The sequence below is a fragment of the Pan paniscus genome, chromosome 12 (genome assembly GCF_029289425.2).
Source record: "Pan paniscus chromosome 12, NHGRI_mPanPan1-v2.0_pri, whole genome shotgun sequence".
Classification (NCBI taxonomy): Eukaryota; Metazoa; Chordata; class Mammalia; order Primates; family Hominidae; genus Pan; species Pan paniscus.
The window spans coordinates 102240597-102253217 of record NC_073261.2 but is presented as its reverse complement, the minus strand read 5'-3'; the positions used below and the strand labels follow the sequence as shown (position 1 = coordinate 102253217).

Sequence of the window (12621 nt, the reverse complement as noted above, 5' to 3'; positions counted from 1 at the left end):
GTTTAAAATAGTTAAGTCTGCCAGGCACGGTGGTTCATGCCTGTAATCACAGCACTTTGGGAAGCCAAGGTAAGAGGGTTGCTTGAGGCCAGGAGTTTGAGACAAGCGTAGGCAACATAGTGAGAAACTCCATCTCCACACACACACACAAAAATTAGCCAGGTGTGGTGGTGTGTGCCTGTAGTCTCCACTACTCAAGAGGTTGAGGTGGGAGGATGGCGTGAGCTCGGGTGGTCAAGGCTGTAGTGAGCCATGATCCCGCCACTGCACTCTAGCCTGGGTAACAGATTGAGACCCAGTTTCAAAAATAAATAAATAAATAAAATAAAATAGCTAAGCCAGAGCAATATAAATGCAGACAAGAATACAATAAACCCTGAGGAATTACACAAACCAAAGTATTTCAATGCTGCAAAATGCTCAGCATTGTACCTGATTTAAATGCATTGTCTTGGACATGGATGACGCTGAAAACCATCATTCCCAGCAAACTAACACAGAAACAGAAAACCAAACACCACATGTTCTCACTCACAAGTGGGAGTTGAACAATGAGAACACATGGACACAGGGAGGGGAACATCACACAGCGGGACCTGTCAGGGGGTTGGGGACTAGGGGAGGAAAGCATTAGGAGAAATACCTAACGTAGATGACAGGTTGATGGGTGCAGCAAACCACCATGGCACATGTATACCTATGTAACAAACCTGCACGTTCTGCACATGTATCCCAGAACTTAAAGTATAAAAAAGCCTCTTCTCTCTCACGTTACTACTCCCCTGGATGAGCTCCATTACTCTCATGTCTTCCAACACCATCACATCACACGGGCGACATCCAGATTTACATCCTCAGCCCAGACCACTGCCTGACATCTCTCTAGGTACTCTGGAGATCCAACTACTACTGCCTGGACATCTGAAACTCATACAAAACTGAACTCATAATTCTACTTATATATTCCCCCTCTGATTTTCCCTCTTAGGAAATGACACCATCATTAACCAATTTGTTCAAATCAGGCAACTCATGACTGACAGTAGTAACTCATGACTAATTCTTTATGTTAATGATTCAGCAGAGTACACAAGCACCCAAGACACACAGCTAACTTTATGTTTCTGTTGTCACTGCCACCAGAATGGCTCTCTGACCATGGGAGAGGTCTGTGCTAAAGCTGGTAGCAGTCTACAACCTTTTCCTTACCTTCCTTCCTCTACTGCTTTAGGTTGTCACGCTTTTTCATTAGCCTACAAGCGTGTTAAGAGCAGAGATAATGTCTTATTCACTAAATCCCTAGTCTAACATAGTCAGCCCTCAAAAAATATTTGTTGAAATAAATAAAAAAATAACCAAAAATATAAGTAAACTCTTGACCAAACACGCCCAGAGATTGGTTGTATCTCTTCATCCAGACACCATCACCAACAAGGAGAGGAGGAATGGTAGGAAGAGCAGACAGTGGACTTGGGCTGGTTGTAGAACAAACCTCTCCCCCTGCTTGGGCACAGCTCCGGTACTACTAATAGCGGCAATGGCAAGAGCAGGAATGTGTGTTTAGGGTTTATCTTGGGTGCTAGAGTTTTGGTAAATTTTTTTCCCTAGTATCATTAAACATTTGCCACCTAACTGATAAATCACACTAACTGGTGACAGTGCAGGGGGAGCAGGGGAAAGAGGCACTGGCTAGATACTCTGGCTAGATACTCTGGTTAATATTAGTTTAACAAGAAGAAAACAGAAGCAGAGACTAAAATCCAAGTTTGTGTGCTTCTAAAGCCTGTACTCTTTCCATTATGTCCTACTGGCTCTATCAAACACTACTCCTGGGATCTTCTCTTATTCATGTATTTTATACGGATTGTGATAACACAATAAAGACTTTCGTTCCAAGGAACAAATTGCCTGTATCCAGTTAGGGCTGTGGAATCTAACTCCTTCAATTCTTTTAACAGTTGCTGTATGGCATAGCAGAAACAACGCTGGATTTGGAAATAAAAAAACACATAACTGCATCCCATTCTGGCACTGCAATGCTGACTGTTACAACTTGTGTGAGTTTAAGCTTCCTTGGCTAGAACTTAGTTAGTAATAATAACTGTCCTATGCAGCTCTGAAGTATGTTGTAAAGTCCAAATGAGGTAATGTTTAAGAAATATTTTACAAAGGTAAATATATGAAATTAATGGTCAACATTACTACAGAAACTAATATATTACAATGTATTTAGGTTATTCATGATAAAAAAAAAAAGACTTCATTTCCTACCTGAATTATATCTCCAGAATTAAAACTCATCTCATCATGGTTCCTTGCTTCAAAGGGGTATAATGCTCTATAATTCACCAAAACACTAGCTGTCTCACCTAAAGAGAAGACAATTGTCATTATTTGCAACTTACATGTATACGTATCTTTGCTATGACTCAATAAAGAGCTCTAAAACCTAAAAGAAAAAATCAAGCACCAAATACTACAATGAAAATCCACTTGATACAGACTTGCTAGGATTTCAGTATCTTGACTAGTCATCTAATAAAAAAGCAAACAAGGATGCTCATCTTAAGTAAGGTAGGAGGCAGCAAAACAAAGAGATGACTTGCGGGATGAAGCACACACATGGGTAGAAAGGAAAGTGCAGGAGTGGGGGCCAGGCTGAGCTGTACAAAGTGGAAGGAGACCAAGCAAAGAGAGGCTTGGTTTGATCTGTGGAGGTCTGAATATAACAGGGAAGTAAAGGACAAAAAGGGGGGTCTCAAAAGAGAAGATTAGCAAGTTAACAGGGATGGCTGAAGAAAAATCTATAGATCTATCAGAATGGTTCTAAAAGGAAAACAGTGGAAGAGTACACAAATATACTGAATTTGATAAGAATAAAATTGTTTACTTTGTTCATCTTTAGAATGTTTTAACTTATAAAATTTCAACAAACTATATCATTAATAATGATTCAAAGGGTTCATGTATCTAAAAGAGATACAATACTACTAAAAGTATTGTAGAAATGGACTGAGGTGTATCAAAATTTTACTGTTGTTTCATTAAAATAAATAGCTTAGTTATAGTGGTTGAATAAAATATTTAAAACTATTTTACTTCAATTATGAAAACCATGTCTGAGTCTTTTCACAATCAGTAGTAACTATCTTTTTTTCTCCTGCTGTGCTAAGATTTCTACTGCTGTGTTAAGATTTCAGTCTGTTTTAATAAGCCTACTGCTTTTTATCCAAGTTTAATTTATAAAAAGGTTTTTTCTGACTCTACAATTAGTATCTTTCTAATTTTCTTCCCTTTTTTTGTCTCTTATTAGGTCATTTTTTTCTTGTTGCATTTGTTCTACTGTCTCAAAGTATCCTTATCCTTACGTTTTTTCTCCTCAGCTTTCAAAGTATCCTTATCCTTACGTTGTTTCTCCTCAGCTTTCCGTTCCTCTTCTTGAATTTTTTCTTGTGTTTTTTCTTCCTGGAGTCGCTTTTGTTTTTCTTCTTCCTCCTTTCTAAGATTTTCTTTCCATAAGTTTTCTTTTCCTTGCTTTGCTTTCCTTTACATAGAAGAAAAAGAGTTTGTATAATGTCCTAGAAATTTTTTACACTAAATAAAAACATACTATAAGATCTGGTTCCTGTCAAGGTGAAGAACTAGCAATGAAGTATTAGTACAGGGGTGGGGAGAAACTGCTGAGATCAGAGGTGAAAGGAAAACAAATCAATCAATCAATCAAGAAAAGCTTTGGAAGCTTTGGATTGATTAGTGGATGCACTGGGGTGTATGACTGACAATTTCCCACACCCAAAAATTCCCTCCTGCTAACCAACCTCCAAACTCAAGAAAAAAAGAAAAAGGTTGAAATGGAACCATTCAGCAAATAAATCTAAAAATTACATCTAAGTTTCCTTCCTTTCTCTCCAGATATTTGATAAGAACTGTCTTCCAGCTGTTATTCCCACTGTCCTATCTAATCTTTGTTTCAGGGGTTTAGTCATTGTTGCTGTGGAAATAGGAAATGCTTCTAGAAAAATAACCTACTTTTTTTTTTTTTTTTTTTTTAAGAGAGAGGGTCTTACTCTATGGCCCAGGCTAGAGTACAGTGGTTCAATCACAGGTCACTGCAGCCTGGATCTCCTGGGCTCAAGTGATCCTCCTGCCTCAGCCTCCAAAGTAGCTAGCACTACAGGCACATGCCACTATACCTAGCCAACTTTTTAATTTCTTTTTTATAAAGACAGAGTCTTGCTATGTTGCCCAGTCTGGTCTGGAACTCCTGGCCTCAAGTAATCTTCCCTCCTTGGCCTCCAAAGTGCTGAGATTACGGGCATGAGCCACTGCGCCCAGTCTACTTTTTATATTATTACTTCAAAAAGTCTTTTTTGTTTGCTTAGATAATAGAGCATTTCTCCTCTCTAGGTCCACGTGCTTTGGTAAACATTTCAATGAAATCTAACACAGCTACAGTTTGGTTTCCAGCCAGTCAAGGTGATCTGTGATCAATTATTTTAGTATTAGAACTCATGCATCTTATAGTTCTCCTTTGCATGTATTTTCACAACCTTACTCAGAGGTAGAGCTGCCACCACTTAAATTTAGCACCTTCTCCAAGCCTCAGCACTATCAGGGCAGTGAAGATTACAGCTGGAAACATTCCTGAGATTTGTCAGCATATATACCCTTCCAAAGTGGGAACCTTGGCATAATTCCACATCTCTATTCCTTAATTCCTGAAGGAATCTCGAAATCCTGGATAATTCAAAATATTGTAGGCCCTTAGTCATCAATGCTTTCTCCTTATCTCTCAACTGTTTCAGACTTCATACTGCTGGTTCACTAGCCCATTTACTAGATTCCTTCCAACACTTTCCAAACCTCCTTCATCCTCTATCATGTCATAGAATGCTTCCTCCGGCAACTTTCAAAACGGACTTCTGGTTCTCCTGTGAGGAAAATGCTTCTCTTGGAGTTCTCACTTAATTTCAACTAATATCCCCTTTCTCAGTTCCTCTGTAACTTTCTGGAACACTTTTCCAAGCCTAGTAATTAATACCCAATTAGCTTTCATTTGAATTTTTATAGCATTATAAATATCACTATCAGAGTACTTAGCACATATTTAGCACAACAAAAAAACCAGAGAGCTCATTAAATTAAAATTTTCTATATATTTTTTAAGCTCTTCATTCTTTCCATCAACTCCTCCTGCCAGGTAATCATGGCCACATAAATATGAGACTAGGACAACCTGGATAAGGCTCCTTGTTTAATTTAAGGAAAGGATGTCAGGCCCCTCTACTCTAGGCTTACTGAGGGGTGGTACTTGGCTGGGCTCAACCTGCAGGAAATCATGCCAGAATTCTGGTAAACTTTATGTAAGAGTTAGTAGTTGAGAAACCAGTCCAGTGCCACAGGATGCCTCAGAAGCTGGGCAAAGGGCAAAGAGGCCACAACTAAAATGTGAAAACCTATTACCAATACCTTGGGGAAAAGAAGGGAATATACCTGGGCAAATGGCCAATCAAACCAAGATGTGGTACTAAGACCCAGCTTCAGACTGAGTAGGTCCTATATGCACTTCCGCTCTCTTAGATTTCTCTTCTCTACTACCTAATGTGCAAGGATGATGAATGAAATTAAACGCATATAACTAGTATAATCTTTTGGCCTGAAAGGAATCGTGAACACGATGAAGAAAGATTAAGGTAACTGCATATGTCAATAGAAAGTTCTGACATAAGGATTAGCTGTGGAACCACTGCACAGCTCCCTTATGTAATTAAGTGGTACAAGTTAAGCAGTAAATAAGAGCTGTAAGAGCTACTTCGTTTGAACTTTACTTTCTCTACTTCTATATTATTCTATTATCTCGTTAGGAGGCCACAAAAACAGGGGTCTAGATCACCAGGCGCAGTGGCTCATGCCTATAATCCCAGCACTTTAGAAGGCCAAGGTGGGCAGATCGCTTGAGCCCAGGAGTTTGAGACCGGCCTGGGCAACACAGAGAGGCCTCATCCCTATTAAAATTCAAAAAAAATTAGCAGGGAGTGGTGGTGCATGCCTATATTCCCAGCTACTCAGTGGGAGCTTAGGCAGGAGGATTGCTTGAGCTGGGGAGGTCGAGGCTGCAGTGATCCCTGATCATGCCACTGCAATCCAGCCTCGGTGGCAGAGCAAGGACCCTGTCTCAAAATAAAGAAATGGGGGTCTAGGAGTAAACAATATTACAGTTATTCGTTTAACTGTCTGAATCTCCTATTAGAATTATGAGGAGTAATCCAAAGTCTACCAGCATCACAGCCAACAATAGCCACTCAAAAAAATGTGTTGGAGGTGGCTACTTTGAAACCATTAAGAATAGAGGCCTGCTAAATGGTAATGTGTCTTCCTTGCCTCCCTAGTAACTATTAGCTTTTTCATAGAAATTACTCATCTACTCTTTACCAAGGCAAAAAAATACTGGTTCATCCATATTTGTTAACTAATTAAACTACTTTCTGATACTAGAAAACTTGGAAGAAAGAGAAGAATGTATTAGAAAAACAATCTTAATGGCAGAAAAATACCATGCAAAGTTTCTAAATGAATAATTCTAGGCTTCAGATACCACAAATGTCTTACTTCTCCTTACTATAAATGGAGGCAATTAATATATCTCAAGTGATAAAAAGAGAAATGCATCAATGTGGCATTCTACATTCAGTATTACTATATACAATTAAGTATTCTGCTTTTATGATCTTTCAGGAAACTAATAGATTTACCAAGGAAAGATGGAATGAATGAGTGTTTACTATGTGCAACAAATTATACTTGGCTCTTTAGCTATATTATTTTATTTTTTAACTTAAGAGACAAGGTCTTGCTATGTTGCCCAGGCTGGCCTTGAACTCCCGGGCTCAACTCATCATCCTGCCTCAGCCTCCCAAATAGCTTGGGACTACAAGCGTGTGTCACCACGCCCAGTTCCAGCTGTATTATTTTATTTAGTACATTTACCTATGAGATATGCATTATTGTCTCTATTTTCAGATGGAGTAACTGAGGTTCAGAAAGATAAAATAACTTAACCAAGGTCACCCAGGTAGTAAGTGGAAGAGCAAGAATTCTAATACAGGTTTGACTCCAAAGTCTGTTATTTTTCACTAGTAGAAAATAAAATCAGTTACTGCAAACTTGATCCCTAAAAGGATTGAACTTATGAGATCCAGAATCTGATTAGGATAATCCCTTTATTTTCCTTAAATTTTCATAAACTAAAGATATGAGCAACAAAATTACAATTCTAATGGCAATATAGCACAATAAATATATCAGCTATATTACCTTGCAGCCTCATCTTCTAGTTTCTTTTTCTGTATTAGTTCTAATCTTTTCCTTTCAATTTCCTTCAACTTGTCGTGTTTGATCTTATAAAGTTGTTCAAGGGCTAACTGCTGTGTGTTGTAGGTTTCTCTCAGTTCCTAAGGAGAAAAAGAAAATAAGTCAATACGTGAATGATTTAAATATGCTTGTCATATGTATTAACGTGGCATTTGCATTAAAAGATAAAAATCCTATAGCAAGTTGAACTAAATTTAAAAGATTTAAAGTTTTAAAAAATATCTAGATGATAAAAAAAACCTTAAGTATTTAAACCATATAGCTCCTGAGATAAACACATTAAAATAATCTACTTTTCCATCAGTTCATTTCTACGGAACACAGAAGCTTTAACAAGCCGATGCTTTGATTTGGTACATCATTTTCAATTAAAAAAAGCAATCCATTAAAAATATGGGGGAATAATTTGCTTGTTATAACATCTGAAGAGAAATTTTGTTCAGTCATGTTTCTGACATATGTAATTTAATCAAGTTATTTTTATCCAATATCATCTTGAACTAAACACAGAATTATTAAATAATTTAGTTCAAAACTAAAAATGGAAAAGATGTCTGCCTAAAATCATGACCACCATGAGCCAAAATAATGAAAAGCATTCCAAACAGGAGTTGAAATAAACAACTGCTTATTGAACATCTAGTTGTATGCTAAGTGCTATAAAGCGTTCCAAGGGGATCCAATACAAGGCTGACTCCCAAGTCTACAGACTTTGTCTTTAAAGAGTTCACAATCTCAATGTAGAGGCAAGTGTCAACATGCAGGGCAGAGGTAAATTCCTTAGCAGGAACTTGTGATTATCTGTTCAGCATTTTCTCTTCCTCTTCTTCAACAGCACCCTGCCTTCCTCTGGGAAACTGATCTTTCCACCTTCCTCCCAACATCTTACGTGGTTTTAAAAGGTCTGCCAAACTCAGAGCTCCTCCCATTCCCATCAGGCACAATTGTTTATTCCTGACCTAAACAATCACAGCACCTTACTTCCCTGCTCAGAAACGACTGGTCCAAAGGACATAAGCATAATCCAAGCTGGCCCAGAATATTTTCCTGGGATTCACATATGTTGAAGTGGGGAGAAAGAAACCTTTCTGCAGCTCATTAAACTGGGATAAAGTAAACCTGGAGCTGCCTCACAACCAAATAAGACCTGGGGATAGGAATAAAATCAACTCAGAAAAAAGAGAAGTACAGATTAGAGACTGAGCTGGAGAGAAAGGGTACTATAGAAGCTGAATGTTCAATATCATGGCTCGGAGACCTAGGAACTGCCCCTGTCCAGCAGCCCTTCCATGGATTCAGTTAGTGGTCCTAGGATGCTTCTAATAATCACTCATTAGCTTAACTATTTTGAACTAGATTTCTTTCATTTGGAATCTACAGAATCCTGAACGAGAGAGTAGAAAAAGGAGGCTGGAGGAAAGAAGTGGGGGCGGGGGGACTTAAGAGTAATCAAAAGAAACTTCATGGCAAAGGTGAGAGCTGGACAATATTTGGGTAGAATGTTTTGGTAAAAAATGTTTTTTGGTATCAACCTATACACAATAACACAACTCCAAACTCCATTTCTTTTCAGAGATAACTACTTTATAAGTGAACCTTTTACTTGATTGAAATAGTAGATTTGATCTAAGTACAGCATGCTGTCCAGAGACTATGTCCAACATGTCTGAGCAAAACATTTACAACTTAAGCCAATAATAATGCATACTGCTTTTATAGCAGAATTTCCACAGCTCTCAGCTTCTAGGGTTTTATTTGTTGTACCTTTCTCTAAATTCTATTGAAAAGCAGAAGAATATAGTGGTTACAATATATAGAGAAGCAAGGTGGTTTAGTGATGAGGAGCATGGGTCTGGAATAAGACTAACAAGGCTTGACTCAGGCTCTGTACACTAGCTGTATAACCTTAGGAAAGTTATTTTATAGTTTCCTCATCAGTAAAATGAGGTTAATTATGGTACAAGGGTGTCCAATCTTTTAGCTTCCCTGGGCCACATGGAAAGAGGGAAAATTGTCTTGTGCCACATGTAAAATACACTAACAATAGCTGATGAGCTAAAAATAAATACATAAATAAATAAAATTGCAAAAACAAATCTCATAATGTTTTAAGAAAGTTTACAAATTTGTGTAGGGCTGCATTCAAAGCCGTCCTGGGCTGCATGTGGCCTGTGGACCACGGGTTGGGGAAGCCTGTTATGATACGTGCCTCACAGAGTTGTTGTGAGGATAAAATGAGTTAATACATATAAAGTGCTTATTATAGTGCAGAGCACCTAGGTTCTCAGTAAATCTTAGTTATTATTATTGGATGAAGTCAAAAATGAGGAGAGTACTCAGTTTAAAAGGAGAGTAAAAAGGAGCCAAATTAATGTCTGATCTCAACAAGGCTGCAGGCTTAGCCCTCCAACTTGTCCTTTAAAATAGAGCTCTAAGTATTCCTTTACTAACCCTATTCCCTGCAGTGTCAGAGTTAATGAGCTTCCTTGTGCCATTCTGTATATTCCTCTATCATAGTGTCTTCCAACTATATGATTGCCTCCTCCACTGAAGTGAGTTTCTTGACAAGACTGTCTTTCATCAAGGTGTCTCCAGCCAAGAGAGTCTAGTACAATATGGATATTTAATAAATATTTATTGGACACATGAAAAATGCATAAACAATAGTCTATGCAAATTAGTAAGATTTAAAGAGCACCACAAAGCCTGCCAAGTATTTCCTCTATTTGACTATGGTGATGTAAAAATTCCTATCCTTAGACCTATTCCTCTGGGTTAAGTCACTACTTCCAGGAGGTCCTTGCTACACATAATAGTTAAGCAAGAAAAAAATAAACCAATCGGAATTCATTAAGAGTTGTTCTCAATCTTTTTTTTTTTTTTTTTTTTTTGAGATGGAGCCTCGCTCTGTCGCCCAGGCTGGAGTGCAGTGGCGCGATCTCAGCTCACTGCAACCTCCGCCTCCCGGGTTCAAGCAATTCTCCTGCCTCAGCCTCTCGAGTAGCTGGGATTACAGGCTCATGCCACCACGCCCGGCTAATTTTTGCATTTTTAGTAGAGACGGGGTTTTACCATGTTGGCCAGGCTGGTCGTGAATTGTTGAGCTCAGGCAATCCACCTGCCTCGGCCTCCCAAAGGGCTGGGATTGCAGGTGTGAGCCACTGCACCCAGCCAAGTTGTTCTCAATCTTAACAGAATGATAGATTATCTCTTTTACGTTAAGGAACTTCTATTACTAGTTTGCTAATAAGTTTTACTTTTAAAATCATAAATGGATATTATATTTTATCAAAAACCTTTCCTGTATCTAATGAGATGAGCATAATCTTTTTCACCTTTAGTCTGTTTATATAGTAAATTACATTAAACTTTTCTGTATGTTAAATCATCTTTGTATGGCTGAGGTAAATCCAACTTGGTCATGGCAGGTTATGCCACCTGGAGGGGTATTACTAATGTAGATTACTCCAGATCCTTGGAAGCATAGGGTTAAGACCTAACTCCTTGAAGGAAACCACAATTCTACCATTAACAGATTCTACTTTCCCTCTATGGACAAGCATTTCCCCAATCATTATCTCAAGTCAACACTGGTTGACTTTCCAAAATACTAAAGATATTTTGGAGATTCTGACAATCCCTTTCTTAAGAAGAGTGGGGGAAAATAATTTTGTTTTTTCACAAATAACAAAAATATTTGTATATTCGTATATAAGAGTTTACAAAGCATTTCCATCTATATGCGATCTCATTTAATCACAAGACTTTGCAAAGAAGACAGGCAGATAATGTCAGCATGTTTTGTAAAGGAAGAAAGCAAATTTGGAGGGTAAATGACAGATCGTTACACAACTGGCAAGTGGCATGGATAAGACTAGAGTTCACTTTTTTAGATTCCTAGGCCAGTAGTTTTCGTTGCACTTCACTGCTAAAGATGTGTGAATTTTCTTCTTTTTTTTTTTTTTTGAGACGGAGTCTCACTCTGTTGCTCAGGCTGGAGTGCAGTGGCCCAATCTCACCTCACTACAACCTCCGCCTCCCGGGTTCAAGTGATTCACCTGCCTCAGCCTCCCAAGTAGCTGGGACTATAGGCGTCTGCCACCATGCCCGGCTAATTTTTTGTATTTTTAGTAGAGATGAGGTTTCACTATGTTGGCCAGGCTGGTCTCGAACTCCTGATCTCATGATCCACCCGCCTCAGCCTCCCAAAGTGCTGGGATTACAGGCGTGAGCCACAGTACCTGGCCAGATGTGTGAATTTTCTTAATGGTATAATGGCCTGTCAAATGTCTCACTTTTGAATCCACTGGCTTTGTCTTAGTATAACTTGACCAAAAGAGTAAAAATTATTAATTCTGTACATGCATATTGCAGGTTCCAGTAAAACATAACATTCTAAATTAAATAATTGAAATATTTTACTTCTGTTGTCACTACAAGTAGCCTAAAGGAGTGGTGGTTAACCCCAGTGCTCTACTATCACAAAGGACCACAGCATCAGAACTAAGTGCCTGTCCTGCTCCAACACTACCAGGACCAGTTCAATCTCACCTACTGATAAGACACAGCCTTTCTTCTCATTCCTTATCACCTGAATTCTTATCTCTACAGTGCTGTTTATCCCTTAATCTGACCCAATCCCCTACTCATTCTCTCCTCAAACCTCTCCACTCTCCTGGAACTTCCTCTATGTGATCAGGAAACTATCATACAGCTACCAATCTTCTCTGAACGAAAATTCTCTTCCCTCTTCACTTTCTTGGCTGATCCCTCGGGATACTATTTTTCTGCTAGTCCTCTCTCAGTTTATTATCATATACTCCATTTACATCAGGGTCCGAGGATAACTACAGTATTTTCCTTGCTCTTCACTGCCACTTTCAGATGGTTATTTCCCCCTCACTCTTAGCAACTCCATGCTTTTCTGGGGCTCCTACCATCCAGCAATACCATTCTCTCCTTCCTTTTTATTGTCATCTATTAGTCACCTGGTCATTCACTCACCTCACTATTCTCTAAGTCTTTGACATCCACATAAATGATGCAATCCAAACCTCAAGTCTCAGGCTGATCTCTTCATCAATGACCTTTTTAACTCTACTTAATCCATCATTCCCATTATTACACCCTGAGTCTTACTAATCAGAAACAGAACTACCATTGACCAAATATCCCATTCTTCAAATGTAAGTTCTTACCCTTCGAACTTTTCTTATACCTGGTACATCTATATCAATAGGGTTTGTTTGT

At 38.6% G+C, this 12621-nt stretch overlaps 1 protein-coding gene and 1 non-coding gene across 13 annotated transcripts in view; both read right to left on the bottom strand.

The window, feature by feature from the left end:
• The window catches only part of ITSN2 (intersectin 2), a 154970-nt gene that overhangs the window by 63496 nt on the left and 78853 nt on the right, over nt 1-12621 (bottom strand). For 8 of the 12 annotated variants that reach the window (XM_003827025.6, XM_003827024.7, XM_034952700.3 and 5 more), the window contains 3 exons: nt 7315-7451; nt 3369-3544; nt 2272-2369 (listed from right to left, as the gene is read on the bottom strand). In XM_003827025.6, coding sequence (XP_003827073.3) covers nt 2272-2369; nt 3369-3544; nt 7315-7451 — 411 coding nt within the window. The remainder of the gene's footprint in view (nt 1-2271; nt 2370-3368; nt 3545-7314; nt 7452-12621) is intronic. The other 4 variants (XM_008952389.5, XM_008952392.5, XM_057301331.2 and 1 more) reach the window with 1 other exon arrangement.
• LOC112438995 (small Cajal body-specific RNA 21) lies at nt 5217-5344 on the bottom strand. Its single transcript, XR_003027303.1, has one exon. It is a non-coding gene; the product is annotated as a small Cajal body-specific RNA 21 (non-coding RNA).